Consider the following 24,625-nt stretch of genomic DNA (forward strand, 5'->3'; position numbering starts at 1 on the left):
TACACAGATTGCACCTGAGAATTACATTGTTATATGTACATATGAGCCCCATATACCACATAATATGGGCCCCAGGGCCCCAAATGCTAAAACATAGGGCCAGCCATTACTCAGTAAATAAAGCAGCTACATGGTTCAGATTTGGTACACAGATAGGTCTTTAGTATTATATTGTCATATGTATATATAATCCCCATATGTCACATAATATGGGCCCCAGGGCCCCAAACGCTAAAACATAGGGCCGGCCGTTACTCAGTAAATAAAGCAGCTACAATGCCCAGCTTGAGTCTACTGATAGCACTTGAGAATCATACTTTAACATATGTACATGAGCCCCATAAGTCATATATATTGGGCCCCAGGGCCCCAAATGTTAAAACAAAGGGCCGGCTGTTTCTCATCAAAGAAAGCAGCTTCCGTGCTCAGAATATGTACACAGATAGCACCTGAGAAGTATATTGTTACTAACACCCACACACCCATCCACCCCACACACGTAGGACTAAACAGACAGATCGTATTATCATAATTGTCTATGGTTCCAGTTAAATTACATACCCATTGGCTGTTCCATTTAATTTACATACTCCTCTGAAATGGCCCCCAAAAGGCTGTTCCGTATAATTTACATACTCCCTCTGAAGTGGCTGTTCCATTTAATTTACATACTCCCTCTGGAATAGTTTCCCCTGAATCATATTGCATAGCCTCACTGTGAGTAAGAGAGACTATTACCAATTGGCTGTTCCATTTAATTTACATACTCCTCTGAAATGTCCCCAAAAAAGGCTGTTCCGTTTAATTTACATACTCCCTCTGAAATGGCTGTTCCATCTAATTTACATACTCCCTCTGGAAAAGGGACTTTTTACAATTTCTTTATTTTAAGTGCTACGATAGTGCAACCTACATTCAATTAAAGCTTGTGACTTGGACTTTCACTTTTTACACATTTTCTGCCCAATTGGGCGACTTTTTACAATTTCTTTATTTTAAGTCCTCAGCAAATAAGGACTGTAAGTTTGGGTAGACCGATAACATGCGGGTATAGCCGTATTTGTGTACAAATATATAGCCTTCTAGTTCTCCTTCTCCTTCTTCTATCAAACACATCATTCTGTCAAGGCTAGCGCTAAAACTACAAAGGCCCCAGGGCCCATATGTGGTACACTCATTGGCCCTACCCCATAGAAGTGCCTTTTGCCCATCTTGGCCCCAGAGGTCAAAGGTCACGGGCCCCAGGGGCCCAAATGTGAAAATACAAAGCACGCCATTTCTCATCACATGAAGCAGCCTCAGGGCCCTGAGTTGGTACACTGATAGCCCTAGGGGTGCTCTATATTGACAACTATACAAGAGCCCCATATGTTATATATTATGGGCCCCAGGGGCCCAAATGTTAAAATATGGTGCAACCGATTGACAAGCCTAGCTCTAAAAGTACAAGATCACTAGGGCTCATATGTGGCATATGTATGGGCCCTAAGTTGTAGATGTGCCTTTTGCCAATTTTGGCCCCAGATGTACAAGGCTGGGGACCCCAGGGGCCCAAATGTTAAAACAAAGGGCCGGCCGTTTCTCAGCAAATAAAGTAGCTACAGGGTTCAGATTTGGTACACAGATATGTCTTTAGTATTATATTGTCATATGTATATATAACCCCCATATGTCACATAATATGGGCCCCAGGGCCCCAAACGCTAAAACATAGGGTCAGCCTTTACTCAGTAAATAAAGCAGCTACAATGCCCAGCTTGAGTCTACTGATAGCACTTGAGAATCATATTTCAACATATGTACATGAGCCCCATAAGTCATATATATTGGGCCCCAGGGCCCCAAATGTTAAAACAAAGGGCCGGCCGTTTCTCATCATATAAACCAGCTTTATGGCTCAGAGTTTGTACACAGATTGCACCTGAGAATTACATTGCTATATGTACACATATATCTCATAATATTGGCCCCAGGGCCCCAAACGCTAAAACATAGGGCCGGCCGTTACTCGGTAAATAAAGTAGCTACAGTGGCCAGCTTGAGTCTACTGATAGCACTAGAGAATTATACTTCAGCATAATTATGTACATGGGCCTCATAAGTCAAATATTATGGGCCCCAGGGCCCCAAATGTTAAAACCATGGGCGGGCCGTTTCTCATCAAAGAAAGCAGCTTCCGGGTTCAGAATTTGTACACAGATAGCACCTGAGAATTATATTGTTACTAACACCCACACACCCATCCACCCCACACACGTAGGACTAAACAGACATATCGTATTATATCACAATTGGAAATACCAGCGTGAAGCGTTAAGGCTGTTCCAGTTAAATTACATACCCATTGGCTGTTCCATTTAATTTACATATTCCCTCTGAAATGGCAACCAAAAATGCTGTTCCGTTTAATTTACATACTCCCTCTGAAATGGCTGTTCCATTTAATTTACATACTCCCTCTGGAATAGTTCCCCTAATCATATTGCATAGCCTCACTGTGAGTAAGAGAGACTGACAACAGCAACCTATGGAGAGTAAGAGAGACGACTCCCTGGGAGGGGACTTTTTACAATTTCTTTATTTCAAGTGCTACGACAGTGCAACCTACATTCAATTAAAGCTTGTGACTTGGACTTTCACTTTTTACACATTTTCTGCCCAATTGGGCGACTTTTTACTATTTCTTTATTTTAAGTCCTCAGCAAAGAAGGACTGTAAGTTTGGGTACACCGATAACATGCGGGTATAGCCGTATTTGTATACAAATATATAGCCTTCTAGTTTTAATTATTGTTATTACCTACCCTACAAAAAATCGACCAAGCAAATTTAACATTTGCGTCTACAACAGGAGCTACCAATCACAGAAGCGCGATGGCATCGCATAGGCGTGTGCATTGCCATAACTCTTAGCGTATACAGGCACACGCGCGCAGAAGTAATTGTAATTATTGTGAATTATTAATGACCGCGCAATTAGTGCGCGGTCGGGCAATCAATTTCTTTTGATTGGATCACAGGCTCCGCGTATATTAATGAGGTTATGAATGCTTGTTTAATTGCAGTTGTTAGAAGGATTCCGAAGGAAAGTGGGAATCCTCACCCAAAGATCACTCCCAATTGGAGTTGCATATATATTCATGGAATCAGGGCCGGATTTACCTTTTTGGGGGCCCTGGGTCAGGCCAAAATTTGGAGGCCCCCAAACGCACCATGAGGAAGGCATATCTGCACTTAAGTGGCAAAGTAGATTTTACTATGAAATTTCAATTTTAGACTGTTTTAGTCCAAATTGAAGTTGAATTTTGCTATTCAATAGGCCAGTGCACGTGAAGCGCACAAAATTTTGCACTTCTTGCATAATATTTTGGCACAAAACTGGTGTTTTTCGGCTTAAATGGAAGATATGCACACTGCACAGGACAATTTGGGGGCCCCTAATATTTGGGGGCCCTGGGCCCGGGCCCATCTGGCCCTATGGTAAATCCGGCCCTGCATGGAATGAGTGAATGCATGAATGAGTAGTGTGATTGATTATTGTGAGTGAGGGGTGAGGTGAGTGAGAGGTTGAGTGAAGAAAGGGCCATCACTATTCACTAGACCCTCAACATATGTTGTTGACTGAACGTACACAAGTAAATGAACTTTCTGGATCTACACTCTCTACATTGAGTACACTCAGTAAAATACAATTAAAAATGTTAGAAATGTTAAGGTTTGCTTAACTCAAAGTGGCACAGAATTATGTTAACACACAAGTAACATTGCATATGTTTGAGGTGGGTGACGTAATTGACAGCTTCATAAATCATATCCCACTTTACTATCAAAAAGCAGATTCATAACTATCCATTCGTGCATCAAAGTTTCCAATAAACTTGGCATATTATGCCTGTAAGTATGCAGTCGTTCTAATTGAATCAATTTCTACATGTTCTATGGTGTATCTTGCGTTGAAGGTCTGAAGTGAAGTATTTATTGATCAATGTTGAATGTATCTTTCCACACAACCAATGTTCATTGCCTACAGGCCTGTACAGTGAAGTGAGTAGTGAGTCCAGTGGCGTAACTAGGGTTGGTAGCGCCTGGGGCAAGAAAGAAAATTGGCGCCCTACCCCCCCCACCCCCACCCCGAGAATTAATCCCCCCTCCCCAATTTTTGAAACAATTTTGGACAAATAAGGCCTATCACTAATTAATTTTGGTTACTAGAAGTTGAATATTGGTCTTAAAATGTTCTTTCAATTGATTTTGTGCTAAAATGCGCAGGAAAATTTTGACTTTCATTGCCTGGGGGCGCAGAATCGATGCTGATATTGGTCAATTTGGCCCCCCTGCCCCCCTATAGTAGGAATTCCAATTGAATGAACGCAGCTTTCAGAAGCTCAGTAGATAGGGTATTAATAAACAAACTGATATAATCAGTGGATATAAACTGTCTGATCTCAGCAGCAGATATGGTAATTGATGACCTAATATCATTAGTAGATATAGGTATTGATAAACTACCTGAGATCAGCAGTAGATAGGGTATAAACTACCTGATATCATCAGTGGATAGGATATTGATAAACTACCTGTTATCAGTAGTAGATATGGTATTTATAAACTACCTGATATCAGCAGTAGACTACCTTATATTAGCAGTAGTTAGTGTATTGATAAACTACCTGATATCAACAGTACATTGTTAACTGATAAAATAGTGTATTGATGAACTACCTTATCAGCAGTAGATAGTTCATTAATTAACTATCGTACCTGATATCAGCAGTAGATAGGGCATTGATAAACTACCTGATATCAGCAGTAGATAGGGTATTGATAAACTACCTGATATCAGCAGTAGATAGTGTATTGATAAACTACCTGATATCAGCAGTAGATAGGGTATTGATAAACTACCTGATATCAACAGTACATTGTTAACTGATAAACTACCTTATATTAGCAGTAGATAGTGAATTGATAAACTACCTGATATCAGCAGTAGATAGTGTATTGCTGAACTACCCGATATTAGCAGTAGATAGGGCATTGATAAACTACCTGATATACGCAGTTGATATTGTATACTGTATTGATAAACTACCTGATATCAGCAGTGGATAGGGTATTGATAAACTACTTGATATCAGCAGTAGATAGAGCATTGATGAACTACCTGATATCAGCAGTTGATATGGTATACTGTATTGGTAAAGTACCTGATATCAGCAGTGGATAGGGTATTAATGAACTACCTGATATCAGCAGTAGATAGTGTATTGACGAACTACCTTATATTAGCAGTTGATAGTTCATTAATAAACTACCTGATGTCAACAGTAGTTAGGGCATTGATGAACTACCTGATATCAGCAGTAGATAGGGCATTGATGAACTACCTGATATCAGCAGTAGATAGGGCATTGATAAACTACCTGATATCAGCAGTTATATTGTATTGATAAACTACCTGATATCAGCAGTAGATAGGACATTGATAAACTACTTGATATCAGCAGTAGATAGGGCATTGATGAACTACCCGATATCAGCAGTAGATTTAGGGATTCAATCATGTTTCACCGTTGTTCATCACCGTTTAACAACGATGCGGCCGCGTCGTCTGCGTGGTTTATTTCGCGAGGGCAGCTTTAGCTGCCGAGCGAAGTAAACCACGCAGACGCGCCGACACGAGTTGTTAAACGGTGATGAACAACGGTGAAACATGATTGAATCCTTTCAACAACGAAAAGAAGCTAAATATCGTATAATTCACGATTATTTTACGAGGAATGTCAGCTAATCATTGCCACTCAGCCTTACAAAAACTTTGATGATTTCTCTTTTGATATCAGCAATAAAACTACAGAATAAAATGGCAATGTTTAGCCGCTACCTGAAAAATACTGAATTTAACTTGTAAGCTGGCATATGCACAAAGGTTCCAGGCATGACGAATTTTACGCGCTCTCGCGTAACGCGTAGTCTCGCTCGCGTTCGCGTATACGCTACAGTAAAAGTGTGTGTTCATCACGGTTTAACAACGGTTGGCTCCTGTACAAAGGTATGGGAAGAGTTGTTGAAAGGGCATTGATGAACTACCTGATATTAGCAGTTGGTATTGTATACTGATATCAGCAGTTATACTGTATTGATAAACTACCTGACATCAGCAGTAGATAGGGCATTGATAAAGTACCTGATATCAGCAGTTATACATGTACTGTATTGATAAACTACCTGATATCAGCAGTAGATAGGACATTGATCAACTACTTTATATCAGCAGTATATAGGGTATTGATGAACTACCTGATATCAGCAGTAGATAGTTTACTGATAAACTACTTTATATCAGCAGTATATAGGGTATTGATGAACTACCTGATATCAGCAGTAGATAGGATATTGATAAATGATATCAGCAGTAGATAGTTCATTTAACTATACCTGATATCAGCAGTAGATAGAGCATTGATGAACTACCTGATATCAGCAGTTGATATGGTATACTGTATTGATAAAGTACCTGATATCAGCAGTAGATAGGGTATTGATAAACTGCTTGATATCAGCAGTAGCTAAGATAGTGTATTGATAAACTAACTGATATCAGCAGTGGATAGGGTATTAATGAACGACCTGATATCAGCAGTAGATAGTGTATAATTGATGAACTACCTTATATTAGCAGTTGATAGTTCATAAACTACCTGATGTCAACAGTAGTTAGGGCATTGATGACTTGATATCAGCAGTAGATAGGGTATTGATAAACTACCTGATATTAGCAGCAGTAGATAGGACATTGATAAACTACTTGATATCAGCAGTAGATAGGGCATTGATGAACTACCTGATATCAGCAATAGATAGGGCATTGATAAACTACCTGATATTAGCAGCAGTAGATAGGACATTGATAAACTACTTGATATCAGCAGTAGATAGGGCATTGATGAACTACCTGATATCAGCAATAGATAGGGCATTGATAAACTACCTGATATTAGCAGTTGGTATTGTATACTGATATCAGCAGTTATACTGTATTGATAAACTACGGTACCTGATATCAGCAGTAGATAGGACATTGATAAACTACATGATATCAGCAGTAGATAGGACATTGATGAACTACCTGATATCAGCAGTAGATAGTTTACTGATAAACTACTTTATATCAGCAGTATATCGCTCATTCTACAAAATCCGGTGCCAATCCACTAAAAAAATAGAAAAAATAAAAGTTGTTCAAAAAGACCTGCTTTTTGGGTTTTTAAAAGTAAATGTATCACTGTAGAGTCCACACCACCAAATCACACCACCAAGGTAAATGGCCGGTAAAAAAATCAGTGTTTTTATTGTGAGAACCACACCAGGGTTGATTTAATGGAAAAAAGAAGTTAGTAATAATGCTGATGTGCCTATTTTTTTGTGATAGCTGTACTTTGTGGATGGTTTTCTTATTATCTAAGTATAAAAAAATTACATTTGTCACAATTCTGAAATTTGAGGCGCGTTTTTGTTCTTCTTCACCAGATGACGTCACTACATAGAATCAGTGTGCTGTAAGATTGACAGGATGTACATAGTTTTCGACGCGTCACTGCGAAAAATCAAGCCGCTTACCTACCCAATATTTGTTGGTTTTATGGTAGAAAATATCATAAACAATAGGTAAAATGGTGTTTTGAATGAACCAGGGAGGTTTAACAATGAGAAAACGACCAATTCCTCCATACCTTTTAACACATAAATGAATAGGAACTCTATTTGGTGGTGTGGAACCTACATTCAGATGTAAAAAATTGCCAACACCACTTGCATATTTTTCTTTCAGGAAGTCATGATGTTTTTTAACACTAAAACTCAATGTAATGTGAGCTACGTTAACTTACCGACTATAAAATGGGCTGGTTTTACTCAATCCAAGGTCATAAAAAGCAAATTAAAGATCACTTGAGTGAAATGTAAAACAGATTTCACCATTTCATAGAAGTTTTGAAGATGCTTAAATGAGTGTGTAACGTAGCTCACAGTAACGTAGTTCACTGGTTTTTAATGTTTTTAATGTGATTTGCGAACGTTAGAACGTTATGTCGGTTAATTCTAATATAAATGGGGTTCGACCACTGGTAGCTTTCACATATTATTAGGAAGTACATGTAATACAAGTGCGTACTATAGAATCCTGGTAACGTAGCTCACCAATCTTAACATGGTCGGTCGAAATTTCAATGTTTACAACATTTCTATGCCAAAAATGCTACAGCATCACGATTTTTACTGTGATTTTTAAAAACCTATGAGTGTTTCCTTTCAAAAACCGCAAATTACATTGATACCTCTGTTTTACTTCTTTCCAATAACGTGTGTTAAAAAGGGTAACGTAGCTCACAGCGTTTTGGTGGAAAGTACAATTTATTTTAGAATTACACAAAGACATTTTAATCACTAAAAAATAATGTTGATAAACAATATGATGGTGCGTTATCTAATTAAAAAACAACAAATATGTAAAGAAAATCGCATTTATTCAAAGAAAATATTCAGGGTTAGATGTGACACTTGAGCTGTGGAAACGCATTTTTAGCGATTTTTGAGCCTTTGCAAGGGTTAATCAGGCTGAAGAAAGCATTCAAAGTATGGAAAACTATATATGTCCGTATAGATCTTGTTGGGTTCTACCAGAAAAACAACATATTTGATGCCCTAAATGCTCGACAAAGTTTTTGTGGACCAAAGAATGGAAAAAAGGCTATTGGCACCGGATTTTGTAGAATGAGCGATATGGTATTGATGAACTACCTGATATCAGCAATAGATAGGGCATTGATAAACTACCTGATATTAGCAGCAGTAGATAGGACATTGATAAACTACTTGATATCAGCAGTAGATAGGGCATTGATGAACTACCTGATATCAGCAATAGATAGGGCATTGATAAACTACCTGATATTAGCAGTTGGTATTGTATACTGATATCAGCAGTTATACTGTATTGATAAACTACGGTACCTGATATCAGCAGTAGATAGGACATTGATAAACTACATGATATCAGCAGTAGATAGGACATTGATGAACTACCTGATATCAGCAGTAGATAGTTTACTGATAAACTACTTTATATCAGCAGTATATCGCTCATTCTACAAAATCCGGTGCCAATCCACTAAAAAAATAGAAAAAATAAAAGTTGTTCAAAAAGACCTGCTTTTTGGGTTTTTAAAAGTAAATGTATCACTGTAGAGTCCACACCACCAAATCACACCACCAAGGTAAATGGCCGGTAAAAAAATCAGTGTTTTTATTGTGAGAACCACACCAGGGTTGATTTAATGGAAAAAAAAAGTTAGAAAGAATGCTGATGTGCCTATTTTTTTGTGATAGCTGTACTTTGTGGATGGTTTTCTTATTATCTAAGTATAAAAAGATTACATTTGTCACAATTCTGAAATTTGAGGCGCGTTTTTTGTTCTTCTTCACCAGATGACGTCACTACATAGAATCAGTGTGCTGTAAGATTGACAGGATGTACATAGTTTTCGACGCGTCACTGCGAAAAATCAAGCCGCTTACCTACCCAATATTTGTTGGTTTTATGGTAGAAAATATCATAAACAATAGGTAAAATGGTGTTTTGAATGAACCAGGGAGGATTAACAATGAGAAAACGACCAATTCCTCCATACCTTTTAACACATAAATGAATAGGAACTCTATTTGGTGGTGTGGAACCTACATTCAGATGTAAAAAATTGCCAACACCACTTGCATATTTTTCTTTCAGGAAGTCATGATGTTTTTTAACACTAAAACTCAATGTAATGTGAGCTACGTTAACTTACCGACTATAAAATGGGCTGGTTTTACTCAATCCAAGGTCATAAAAAGCAAATTAAAGATCACTTGAGTGAAATGTAAAACAGATTTCACCATTTCATAGAAGTTTTGAAGATGCTTAAATGAGTGTGTAACGTAGCTCACAGTAACGTAGTTCACTGGTTTTAATGTTTTTAATGTGATTTGCGAACGTTAGAACGTTATGTCGGTTAATTCTAATATAAATGGGGTTCGACCACTGGTAGCTTTCACATATTATTAGGAAGTACATGTAATACAAGTGCGTACTATAGAATCCTGGTAACGTAGCTCACCAATCTTAACATGGTCGGTCGAAATTTCAATGTTTACAACATTTCTATGCCAAAATGCTACAGCATCACGATTTTTACTGTGATTTTTAAAACCTATGAGTGTTTCCTTTCAAAAACCGCAAATTACATTGATACCTCTGTTTTACTTCTTTCCAATAACGTGTGTTAAAAAGGGGTAACGTAGCTCACAGCGTTTTGGTGGAAAGTACAATTTATTTTAGAATTACACAAAGACATTTTAATCACTAAAAAATAATGTTGATAAACAATATGATGGTGCGTTATCTAATTAAAAAACAACAAATATGTAAAGAAAATCGCATTTATTCAAAGAAAATATTCAGGGTTAGATGTGACACTTGAGCTGTGGAAACGCATTTTTAGCGATTTTTTAGCCTTTGCAAGGGTTAATCAGGCTGAAGAAAGCATTCAAAGTATGGAAAACTATATATGTCCGTATAGATCTTGTTGGGTTCTACCAGAAAAACAACATATTTGATGCCCTAAATGCTCGACAAAGTTTTTGTGGACCAAAGAATGGAAAAAAGGCTATTGGCACCGGATTTTGTAGAATGAGCGATATGGTATTGATGAACTACCTGATATCAGCAGTAGATAGGATATTGATAAACGATATCAGCAGTAGATAGTGTATTGATGAACTACCAGTTCATACATACTCGCTATATAACGGCGCGCGTGATTGGTCGAGAGCCGGGCATAAACAGCGTTTATGCCCGGTGGCCCGGATGTGAGATCGCCGGGTAGGGAAAATGACGGAAAATCATGTTTTTAAATGATGTTAGGCCTACTTGTAATTTTTTGTTATTATTTTGATGAAATACGAATCACAAAATGTTCTAGTATGTATGAACGGGGGGAAGCGGCCCTCGGGCATAAACAACCGTTTAGTCATGAAAATATATGAATGAACCCCTAAATATCAGCAGTAGATCGGGCATTGATAAACTACCGGTACCTGATATATCAGCAGTAGCGCTTAAGTTTGAACACTCCGTCATCTGTGGTAAGGCGCTATATAAATACCGAAATTTATTTATTTATTTACACAGTTGGTATTGTAGGGCCTATACTTTATTCATAAACTACCTGATATCAGCAGTGGATAGGGTATTGATAATAACTACTTAATACCAGCAGTAGATAGTGTATTGATGAACTACCTTATATCAGCAGTTGATAGTTCATTAATCAACTACCTGATATCAGCAGTAGCTAGGGCATTGATTAACTACCTGATATATCAGCAGTAGATAGGGCATTGATGAACTACCTGAGATCAGCAGTAGATAGTTTACTGATTCTGTACTCGATCCAACTGCAATCGTATATCACATATTTCAAATTACAATGCAAACGCACAACCTTGGATACAACACTATACTAAAATGCAGCAAACCTTTTACGAGCGCGACTACCGTGATGTTGCAAATTCGGCGCTAACAACGCGTACGGCGCACAGTTCATTCATAAATTTCCACTCAGCAACAATATATCGCCTTAGCAGCCAATCAGAGACAAGTGCGTGCAACGCAGTATATACGCGATGTATCCTTACAATACGCGCTCGTCTAAGGTTTTCTGCATTTTAGTATATAACCAATCTTGAGTGCGTTGGCATGGTTGGATTCACTTCCGCATGACTCAGGCACAGTAGCACACGCTGGCGTACATCGCGCAGTGTACGGAAAAAATAGTCACGCTATTGAAAGTTGCGTTCATTCAATTGGAATTCCCACATAGTTATGCCACTGAGTGAGTCATTAAAAAATATTTTTCCAACTGACTGACCCACCCCAAAAATCCGGCACGCACACATTTTCTTTTTACTTGGCCTATAGTATGGTCGTTGGACATTTTGACCCGGAAAAAATTGGTACAAAGCTGATTTTTGCACCAGACAAGCAGAATACATCATAAAACATCATATCCAAAATCCTAAAAAATCCTCCTTGGGGAATTTGTTTTATCCAAGATGGCCGCCAAAATGGCTGCCACAACATATAATTAGCTGTATCTTAGCTTCTAAAGCAGATATAATGATGATTTTAGTGTCTTTGAATAGGTTTAAGAGGTCAGAGAATTCAAATTTGTACAAATATAACACACTGATGTCTTCAATCACACTGAAATCCAAGATGGCCGCCAAAATGGCCGCCACAACATATAATTAGCTGTATCTTAGCGTCTAAAGAAGATATGATGATGATTTTAGTGTCTTTGAATAGGTTTAAGAGGTCAGAGAATTCAAATTTGTACAAATCTAACACACTGATGTCTTCAATTACACTAAAATCCAAGATGGCCGCCAAAATGGCCGCCACCACATATGATTAGATATATCTCCGCTTCTGAAGCAGATATGATGATGATTTTAATGTCCTTGAATATATTTCAGAGGTCAAAGAATTCAAATTTGTACGTATCTAAAACACTGAAGTCTTCATTCACACTGAAATCCAAGATGGCCGCCAAAATGGCCGCCACCACTACGTGTTATATTTAGGTATACATGTATTTTGGCTTATGAAGCAGATATGATAATGATTTTAGTGTCTTTGAATAGGTTTTAGGTGACGCAGAAGTCAATTTTGTATTTATCTAAAGTACTAAGTCAAGTCTTCACTCACACTGTAATCCAAGATGATCCTCAATATGGCTAAAATCAAACATGCTTAACTGTATATCTCAGCTTCTGAAACCAATATAATGATGATTTTAATCTTTGAATAGGCTTTTAAGACAAGATCAATGCATTTGCAACATCTTGCTACAGAGTCATGTTAAACATCAAGCGTGTGGATCGGATTCCAAATGAAACCATCTACAACCTGACCAACACCACTCCACTGGTTGCCAGAGTAAAGATTCATCAACTCAAATTTCTCGGCCATATTTTGCGTCTTGAAGATGACGAGCCTGTGAAAGAATATGCACTTTATATTCCACCACATGGGAAGAGGAAACTGGGACGGCCACGCACACTGTACTTACAGTACATGTATGTCCAGCACCTCCTGGGAGATACTGAAGGGATGCTGCAGCCAAACAAAATTGTTTCGCTTGCCCAAGATCGCATTAGTTGGAGAAAGCTTGTCGTCGCCTGCTCCGCAGCCGACTGATGATGATGATGAGGCTTTTAAGAAAATGTAGGTTTTAGGGGTTGCAGATTTCAATGTTGCAATTACTTAAAACACAGAAGTAAGTGCTCAGTAACAATAGAATCCAAAAAGCTGCCACCGCACATGATTTTCTATATCTCAGTTTCTGAAGCAAAGGTAGCTATCTTCGACTTCATCTGCAAGTATAGTCACCTCAGCGTTTTGGCAATTTTCTCCTCTGCAATCTCCACAAGCTGTGACACATTTAAATCCTTTTTGACACAGGAACATCCGTTATTTCCACAAGGACTCCTGGAGGATAGTTTACATTTGTATCATACAAACAAAGCCAGCCGTGTGGTGCTGTATCTACATCCGTAAGGACCGGTGCTATTACGGTGTCAGAGAGTTTCCAACCCCATCGATTTGGATCCAAGTTATTGTTTGTGAGCTTTCTCCAAAGTATGACCTGCAAAAGAACACTCAGACTGTGAAAATATGCTGCTCTTTTTAACTAGGTGGAAGCTTTTGTGGATCAGGTGATGCTTTATTTGATGATACCATCGCCATGAATTAAGCGAACCGCAGACCGTTTAAAGAATCTTCTTCTCTGCCACCACATAAGACAACGAATAATCTGATGCCATTTGTACCAATCTGTTCTAATGTCGCCTCAGGTTCGCTCATCTAGGATGATATCTGTTGCAATTCTTCTTATCTTCTGCAACAAACTTGTCTTTCCATGTCCAAATGTTGCAGAAGTGGAGTCACAACCACTCCATGCATGGATAAACAGGACCTGAGATGGAATGTCAATACTTCACCAACGTTGTTAATAAGGTCTTGAACTTTCCAACCCACCGATATCAGCTATATTCTTGTCCCCAGTGGCATTTCTCTTCCTTGTCTTGAACATTGTCTTGAAGGGTACATTCCACTATCAATGTGTCAGCATCTCCGGTACTATATTGTTCACCATCCATCGACTCAGCAGCGAGATAAACTGGCATTTGTTCTTATCATATTCAGCTCACAGAATCTATGAAGGTTCTCAAACTTCTCATCATGACCAGCAGACCTTTTCTCTCGAATGAGAGGAACAACAGTCAGTTTATCTCGCTGCTGAGTCGATACTTGGAAACCAATGGTCAGTTCGTGCACAATAGTACTGGAGATCCTGACACTTTGATAGTTTATACACCTTCAACTGAAGACACACTTCCAACCGTGGACGTCCACGGTTCCTAAGGGTGTAGTATGATGAAAATAACGTAAAAACACAGCACTGTTTTTAAAGAAAAATACCCATATTTAAAAGTTGCAGTTATTTGAAATCAACGTGCAGATAAATGGAGGGTTTTGCGTACTACAATGCTTGCGTAATAACCATTGGTCGCTGTAAACTGCAACTCTTAAATTCGCGTATTTTTGTTCAAAAGCACTACTGTGTTGTTAATATTGAACGACATTTGACAAATGGGGGTATCAAAATGCGCATAAAATTCACCCTTCTTTCTATGTAGATATATTGTGGAAACAATTATTAGTTCTGAAGCTATTATTAGTTCTGATCGTGCACAATAGTACTGGAGATCCTGACACTTTGATAGTGGAATCTACCCTTCAATTTGCAAGACAAGGAAGAGAAGTACCTGTTGTAGCAGATGACACAGATATACTTGTCCTTTTGATGTACCATTGAGACCAGACTATGGCTGATATCTTATGTACTTCCATTCAGAGAAGAAAGGGTTGGTGGTTTGGAAAGTTCAAGACCTCCTGTTTATCCATGCATGGAGTGGTTGCGACTCAACTTCTGCAACATTTGGACATGGAAAGACAAGTTTGTTGAAGAAGATAAAAGAATTGCAGCAGATATCATCCTAGATGAGCGATCCTGAGGCGACATTAGAACAGATTGGTACAGCTGGCATCAGATTATTTGTTTTCTTATATGGTGGCAGAGAAGAAGATTCTTTAAACGTTCTACGGTTCGCTTAATCCATGGCGATGGTATCATCAAATAAAGCATCATTTGATCCACAGCTATCTACAAAAGCTTTCACCTACTGAAAGGGCAGCGTATTTTCACAGTCTGTGGGTTCTTTTACAGGTCATACTTTGGAGAAAGCTAACAAACAATGGCTTGAATCCAATTGAAAGCAATGGGGCTGGAAACACTCTGACATCGTTCTAGCACCGATCCTTACGAATTTAGATGTAGCACCACATATGTTGCTTAAGCTTGTACGATGCGATTGTAAACTTTCCTCCAGGAATTCTTGTGTAAATAACGGATGATCCTGTCACAAAAATTGACTTAAATGTGTCACAGCTTGTGAAGATTACACAGGAGAACATTGCCAAAATGCTGAGGCGATTATACCTGTAGATGAGAACGAAGACAGCTACTTTTGCTTCAGAAGCTGAGATATATATTCACATGTGGTGGCAGCTATTTGGGAGTCTATTGCGACTTGCACTTGATTGTTATAAGCCCGGGTTTTAAGTAATTGCAACAATTCTCTGACCCTTAAAACCTACGTTCTCTTACAAACCTATTTAAAGATTAAAATCACCATTATATTGGCTTCAGAAGCTGAGATATTTAGCTAATCATGTTTGATTTTTAGCAATATTGAGGGCCATGTTGGATTGCAGTGTCAGTAAAGACATATACTTATGAAGATAAATACAAAATTGACTCCTAAAACCTATTCAAAGACACTAAAATCATTATCATATCTGCTTCATAAGCCAAAATATACCTAAACATAACACGTGGTGGTGGAGGCCATTTTGGCGGCCATCTTGGATTCCAGTGTGAATGAAGACTTCAGTGTTTTAGATACGTACAAATTTGAATTCTTTGACCTCTGAAATATATTCAAGGACACTCAAATCATCATCATATCTGCTTCAGAAGCGGAGATATATCTAATCATATGTGGTGGCGGCCATTTTGGCGGCCATCTTGGATTTCAGTGTAATTGAAGACATTAGTGTGTTAGATTTGTACAAATAATTTGAATTCTCTGACCTCTTAAACCTGTTCAAAGACACTAAAATCAGCATCATATCTGCTTTAGAAGCTAAGATACAGCTAATTATATGTTGTGGCGGCCATTTTGGCGGCCATCTTGGATTTCCGTATGATTGAAGACATCAGTGTGTTAGATTTGTACAAATTTGAATTCTCTGACCTCTTAAACCTATTCAAAGACACTAAAATCATCATCATATCTGCTTTAGAAGCTAAGATACAGTTAATTATATGTTGTGGCGGCCATTTTGGCGGCCATCTTGGATAAAACGAATTCCCCAAAGAGGATTTTTTCGGATTTTGGATATGATGTTCTATGATATATTCTGCTTGTCTGGTGCAAAAATCAGCTTTGTACCAATTTTTTCCGGGTAGCCACTGTTTTTCCTCTTCAACGACCATACTAATACGGAGAACCATATGATACAATATGCCAAGTCCTACCTTTGCGGATCTAAAAACACGCTACGAAAGGGAGTACGAACTTAAGGATGATGATATCGTGAAAGGGGGAAAATACTGATGAAAGACATAAAAAAATTATTACACCTCTTAGGCCTACATAGGGGAGACCGGGGTAAAGTGGACCACGGGGCAAAACAAAAACCTGACCACCATTAACTTCTTTATGCTGCCCTCAATCTCCAAGCTCATGTAGTTAGAACACGGCATGGGCATGGATCGAGCAATGTTTGTGATAGAGGACAATCGAGTGAGTCAGGTGAGAGTCAGGTATAGGCATATGTGTGATTTTTACAGAAAATGTCTGTTTTTCATAGTTTAACCCGCTTATTTATAGAAATATCATTATCTGCCGGATTACTTCGATAGCCATAACATAACATAACATAACATTTATAACATAACATAACATAGGCCTAACATAACATAACATAACATAGGCCCTAACATAATATCCTAGGCCTATAACATAACATAACATAACATAACATAACATAACATAACATAACATAACATAACATAACATAACATAACATAGGCCTAACATAACATAACATAACATAACATAACATAACATAACATAACATAACATAACAAATATTAACATAACATAACATAACATAACATAACATAACTTTACTTATAAACGTATATAGGGCCTAACATAACATAAAGTGACGCGTGACGGAACGTAACGTATACTAGTAGGCCTATACCATAACATTTCAACGTAGTACGTAACATCACATAGGCCTAAATAACAACATAGGGTAAATACGCCTATTCTCGGTCACTTAAGAAACAACCCGCTCTATTTCTTGCGTAAATAATTATAAAAGTTAGCTATATGGGAACGTGCATTCACCACAACACCCCGTTTAACATACCCTGCATGACATCTTCCATTGAACTTGTATTGGAACCGAGAAAAAGAGATAGAGAAGCGACACTCTGTACAAACTGCCTATAGGCCTACCATGCTATACAGCAGTTGAAGACATGCAATTCGCAAGCGTCGTCGCCGGCCAAGTCTTACTACGAACGTGTAATGAGAAGATACCATAGAGTCCTACATAGAGATCTGAGGAAGAGACGGTCCGAATTGACCTAGTGACCTATAATTTATTAGAGAATCACATTTTTAGAGTATAAGTCCGCCCACCGCTGTCAATCATTCTAATGAACAAATGAAACAAGCTCTGGCATTCTGGCAATGACGTAATCCTAATTATAAATGAGAAAATCACATTGTAGGCCTACATGTAACTGTCTGCTGTACTTCATGTCTTCCAACAAGTGCCGGAGTGTCGCGGCCCTGACTGGAAGTACAAGGTCAAAAGGTCAAAGTCGACAACAACGCCTATTCTCGGTCACTAAACACCTATTCTCGGTCACCGTATAGTTTTTCTATTCTCGGTCATTCTCTTTTGGAAGCCTGGTTGATCGGTATAATGCAGTTTTGGTAACTTAAACCCATAATAAAATACGTGTGCAGTATTCTCAGATATATTGACAAGGAGCGATCCTTTCAAAACAGTTTAGGCCGTGTAAAATTAATATTTTGGTTCTCGTCCCCTCCCTCCTCAATTTCTGGGATTTGTCAGTTTTTTTTTTTATAGATTTTTCAATTTTTTAGACTTTGGAATGATTTATGAAATCTTCATACATATAAATAAGTTTATTAGAGAACAAGCATCACTTCCAAGTCTTTTTGTGGTACTCTAGGGGTTTATCCTCAGAATCTCACATTTGAAAAAAAAAAAAAAAGGGCCTCATCGTTTCCTCGAGTACTGTTGGAGAAGACCGAAAACTACTGACAATGCTAATTTTACATTGAAAAAAAAAAAAAAAAAAAAAAAAAAAAAAACACCTCCCTCCCTCATCAATTCATGAAAATCCTCTGGACGAGAACCAAAACATTAATTTTATACGGCCTTATTGGCAAAATTTTTTGTACCATCCGATCGCGGGGTCCGAGGTGGTCCTATTTTGTGGGAGCGCACAGCGGAATGCGGTGGCACGCCCGACTACTCCAGGAGCAAGATCACACAGGGGCCCTAAATAAGGAGTTCGTTCACCCCCACTACATACAAGGTTTGACACCATAGGTAGTTAGTATGGACCCTCTAGATCACTGCTAGGTAAGTAGTGGTCCCAAATTGTGGTAACACTTTTTTTACAGGTCATTTTTTTATATGGCCGTATAATCACATAAAATCACAAAAATAGGACAAAATTAAGGGTAGGGGAGATATAAATTCCCATAGCTCAACTTTTACTTATAATAATGAATTTATTTTGGTATGAATATGTAGCTAATTGATTGTTCTAACTTCCTAGTATTATTTGAAAGCAAACCTAGGTTTCATTAGATCATGATTGGAAGTGGCCAGTCCATACACTAGTGGAAAATCAGATTTTTCACAACAATGCGTAGGGTGGGTGTTTTTGTGGCACTGGCTTCAAATTTTACAATTGTGCCAATTTCTATTTTCAAAATTAATTAAGCTCCATTATTTAAATTTGTTTTTAATATCAAGCATATCTAGGCAAACATTGATGTTCTAGTTCAAATATTTATATATGTGCATGTTGGTTTGTGTTGTGTGGGTTTGGGGTAGGTGGGGTGTGTATGTGGGGGTGGGTGTGGGGTGTATAGGGTTCGGGTTGGGGTGTTTTACGTGTCTTAATATGTCACTCAGCTGAACTATATAAGTTTCATTAACAAAATTTGTTTGGTAAGTTACCATTCATGTAATGTTTTGAATATTTCTATGTGCGGGGTGAGATCAACCACTGCTTGTCAGGAAATTAGACTGAAAAATTAATGTAAAAAATAGTTACTTTTCCACATGTAGCAGCGTGTGTAACAATATTAAGGGGTAGGGGAAATATAAACCATCATAACTCAACTTCAACTCATGATAATGAATTCATTTTGGAATTAATATGTAGCTAATTGATTGTTCAAATGTTTTAGTATTATTTTAAAGCAAAGGAAACATTATTTGTCAGGTAGATAGACATAAAATGTGAGAAAAGGTTAATTTTTTCATGTATAACCATGTCAAATATGGCATTATTAAGGGCTAGGGAAATAAAAACATCATAATTCAACCTTTACTCATTATAATGAATTCATTTTGGTATCAACATGTAGCTAATTGATTGTTTTAACTTTCCAGTATTATTTGTAACAGAAAAACCATCAGATAGACATAAAGTGTGAAAAAATTTTAATTTTCCAATGTGTAACAGTGTAAAATATGACAATATTAAGGGGTAGGGACGTACAATTCAACATAACTCGATGTTTATTCATTATAATTTATTCATTTTGGCATCAATACATAGCTATTTGGTTCTTGTAATCTTTTATAGCAAAATAACCATTAGTTGTTAGCTGTATAGACTTAAAATGTAAAAAAATTCCCATTTTTCCAGTGTAGAAGCGTAAAATATGACAATATTAAGGTAGGGGACATTCAAATCACCAAAAGTCAAGCTTTACTGATGAAATTAAGTCATTTTGGTAACAATATATAGCTAATTGATAGTTCTAACTTTCTAGTATTATTTTAAAAGCAATTAAACTATTAGTTGTCAGGTAGATAGACATAAAATATACGAAAATGTTAATATTCCGTGTCTAACAGCGTAAAATATGACAATATTAAGGGATAGGCTACATTCAAATCACCAAAACTCAAATTTTGCTGATGAAAATGAATTCATTTTGGTATCAATATGTAGCTATTTGATTGTTCTCGTTTTCTAGCATTATTTTAAAAGCATTTAAACCATTAGTTGTCAGGTAGTTAAACATAAAATATGAGAAATATGTTAATATTCCATGTCTAACAGCGTAAAATATGACAATATGAAGGGGTATGGGACATACAAATCACGAAAAAAACTCTAGTTTTGCTGATGAAAATGAATTCATTTTTTATTTTAAAAACAATTAAACCATTAGTTGTCAGGTAGATAGACATAAAATGTGAAAAAATGTCCATGTGTAGCAACATAAAATAATAACAATATTAAGGGGTAGGGGACATACCCAAAATAACCAAAACTCACGTTTTACTCATGAAAATGAATTCATTTTGGCATCAATACCATTGCAGATCAGTGGCGTAACTACGGGGGGTGGGGTGGGGGGGGCAGAGGGGGGGCAAGTAATGACAAAATTACGCTAATAGCACGTGTAGGCACGAGGAGATAGTGTATGTTATCTGCGCAACTCAGTTATAGCGCCTTTCTCGGTCCAGAGCAGGAACCATTTTTGCCGACAGAAATGTGACATTGTTGACCCAATTTTTCCGACCGAAAAAGCTCGAAAATACGACAGGGTAGGGGGTGGGGGAAGGGGTAGAGGAGGGGAGGGGCGGGCGGTCACAAATAATTTCTCCTCGCTCATTTGTATTCGACAAATGGCTATAGGCCTAATTTAAGCCTGCAGAGCAAAGTGCAACACTTATCATGTCCTCATGCATGATCATTTGTAGGACACATGGCAACAACGATGTCAACATAGCTCATACTAGGAACACTGACCGAGAATAGGAATGCCAACGGAATTCGTATGCCTATTTTCGGACACTCCTGTTTCTATGGGAATTTACATAAAAACAACACCAATCATTTGCTATGGTGTTATTTACGATGCAGATGGATCAACTTGTTAAATTTACAGCTTTGAAACATGGTAAAATGCATGTACAATTTCGCATCACTGATTATATTACAATCACCATTTTAATTACCTCTTAAATGATGTCTTTATTTCTTTTAAATGCCTATATTTCAGGTCACCATACAATCTTAAAATCTATTATTTGAGATGAACTGTGCTGCCGTGACCTTGAAAAGTCACCAAAACCTGCAGCACCGGTACGGCTAAATGATTTATAGTCACAAAGTTCGGAAGACACGGCTAAAATTAAAGCAACGATCGTCAGCGGTAAAACTGACCGAGAATAGGCGTGTGACCGAGAATAGGCGTATTGACCCTATAACATAAGTTCAGTGTATGACATCTTACCTGAGTCATCTAAATTGATTTCCTCACATGATCCGAACAGTGAACTACAGAGAAATAACACACCTGGTCTTTCCACATTCAAATAAAAAGAGTTAGCCGTTGGTGCACCAACAAGGACACTGCAAAAATAAAAAATAAAATTATGCTTGTTGTGTTGATGACGTAAAATGTATGTAGGTCTAGGTCTGCTAAAAAGCTAAACATATCAACTTAATTTTGGTTACTCATACTGCAGTTACTGTCCGTTTTCCTATACACAATACACAGTGCTCTCACCATTGACGCGTGACCCCCTACAAATAGTGTATGTTATAAGTATAGGATATTGCCTATTATAGTTAACGTCGCTGTGTGAAAAATAACCGGCCAATATTTAAAGTATTCTCTGAAATTCTAGAAAATATTGTTTTGTAACATGTCCTAAATTTTTAGCTAATTTAGGTGTTTGGAAATATTCGCACTTTGGTGTTTTAGTGTATGTTATAGGTAATAGGAAGCTATAGGACATTGCCTAGTTAACGTCACTCTGTGAAAAATGACCGGCCAATATTTACAGTATTCTCTGAAATTCTAGAAAATATTGTTTTGTAACATGTCCTAAATTTTTAGCTTATTTAGGTGTTTGGAAATATTCGCACTTTTGTGTTTTAGGAAGGATATGTAAACGACAGATAACACCAAAAAATATGAAGAAATTATTTCCAAACCGTGTTAAGTCAACAACCATTATGTTAATTAGCTTATGTTTCTCATTTTCAAGAATGCTGGTTAACAATAAGCAGACTATTGTCTCATTTCGTGAACAACAGCTCAGGTTAAGCTACTCGAAACGACTTTCCTTTCCATCATGATCATGATCAGTCATCATCATCATCATCCCCATCATCATAGTCAATAGTCATCATCACCAACATCAACAGCAGCAATGCCGCCACCATCATCATTATCAATCATCATCATCGTCATCATTATCAATAATAATCATCATCATCATCATCAGCCCTCAGCAGCATCTTTGATGCCATGTAAACATGTAAAACTACGTCATTTTAAAGAAAAAATGAACACATTTTGATTTATCTTAAATCGTGTTTTCATCTTTGCAAGGTGTAAACACTGGTATAGGCCCCCTAAGTGTTATTAAAACACCACAAAAAGAGTCTGACTCTCTTGAAGAGTCATAAATTTCTGGACTCCGTCGACGACTCTGAATGTAGAGTCAATTGACTCCACAAGCAGAGTCAACTGACTCTCCTGTGACGATCAGGTGACTAGTCAGTGCTAGTTTACTCCACTTAGAGAGTCACTTGACTCGAGTCTGGCTATCAGTGATCAGCAGTAGCATACCATTACCATTATTATCATCAGCAACCGCAGCAGTAAAATTAGACGGCCGGGGACGGGGAAGCTCATGATATCATGATTGTGATACCATGCTCGAGAAGAAATTCGAGGGACAGAGAAGTAATTTCTTCACCCAACCAACATCATGGACCGTACCGCATTCGAAAAAAACACATTAAAATTAACCCAATTTTGAAGCAAATATTCAAAAAAGGTCAACTATTGGGTCATTCAGTGCGAGATCAGAAATTTCCCTGGTGACACGAAAACAAAACGGGGGGGCATTGGGTGAGAGGTAAAACAAAAAGGAGGTCATTGGGTGAGAGGAAGTTGAAAAATGGGGGTCAATGTGGCGGCACATCCCCGTGACCCATTTCTAGTGAGCCCCCCCCCCCCCCTCCCCTCCCCGGAGCCAGGCCCCACAGAAAAATATTTCAAGGACAAAATGGGGACGGTAAAGAGCAAGATACCAAAAATAGGACACAAAATTGACAAAAGGGGAAGAAAATCTGGCTTTGCCCCCTAACTGGGGACGAAAATTGGCACGACTGAGAATTTGACTTTACCTCCTGGCTACGCCACTGACTCATAATCTCATATAATTTATTTTGTATAGGGTAGCAAATGGCACAATCGACCTGCAAATTAACCTAAATTAGGCCTACCCTTTTATATGATAACGTCAAACTTAAATCTTTTATATTCGCACTAAATATTTCAATTTAAGCTCAATTAAAATCACTTTATTGCACAGCCCCTAAAAAATACTCACAGCTTTTCCACGAATGCTTTGTGTAGTAGTACTGAATATCCAAATAATCCACCGGTGTAATCCATTCGTAAACCTTCATCTACTGTGGGTGGTGAATAGATCGTAGGGTTTGTTGTATCAATATTGCATCCAAATACATTGCAAGAGAATAACATCACAATTGAAAAGATAGCACACGATGAAACTGGAGACATTCTCAGACCTATCAGACTTGAAAATGACATTTTAAGTAGGCCTAATGGCGGCTGATAGCATTACACAGAGTTACACAGACCATATAATTTGTTGATGTTCTTTGCAGTTTTCGGAACATTTGAAAAGTCGAGAAAGAAATGAAATCCCTTCCATAAGCTGCGTATACATGTGATTTTTATACCAGCATGTACTGATTTAGTCAGGTTATCGTTGAGTTCCGTAATAATATCGTTATGCCTGTTCCGTGATAGTTAATTCATTGAACCGACACATTTGCAATAATTTATAGTTGCCCTTGCCTTTGACCTTGTCAAACAATACAATATATTTTGGTACCTTCTGTAGAACCCTTAAATCACCCAACTGTATTATATGACTTATGAGTGCGCACTATCACTTCTGAGATATAGGCTAGTTTTTGCAAGAATAAAAGATCACCCGAAATATAAGTCTAATAGCACCTAACCAAATGAAACGGAAAAGAAA

General features: G+C 37.8%; 1 protein-coding gene across 1 annotated transcript in view; it reads right to left on the minus strand.

Moving 5' to 3' along the window:
* LOC140158473 (integrin alpha-9-like) overlaps positions 1–24,382 on the minus strand; it is a 93,955-nt gene extending 69,573 nt beyond the window's left edge. The window contains exons 1-2 of the mRNA XM_072181567.1: positions 23,945–24,382; positions 21,829–21,947 (exon numbers count right to left, since the gene is read on the minus strand). Of these exons, the coding sequence (XP_072037668.1) occupies positions 21,829–21,947; positions 23,945–24,168 (343 nt within the window). The 5' untranslated portion in view covers positions 24,169–24,382. The remainder of the gene's footprint in view (positions 1–21,828; positions 21,948–23,944) is intronic.
* Between the last annotated feature and the right edge of the window lie 243 nt (positions 24,383–24,625).

This window comes from Amphiura filiformis, chromosome 8 (genome assembly GCF_039555335.1).
Source record: "Amphiura filiformis chromosome 8, Afil_fr2py, whole genome shotgun sequence".
Taxonomy (NCBI): Eukaryota; Metazoa; Echinodermata; class Ophiuroidea; order Amphilepidida; family Amphiuridae; genus Amphiura; species Amphiura filiformis.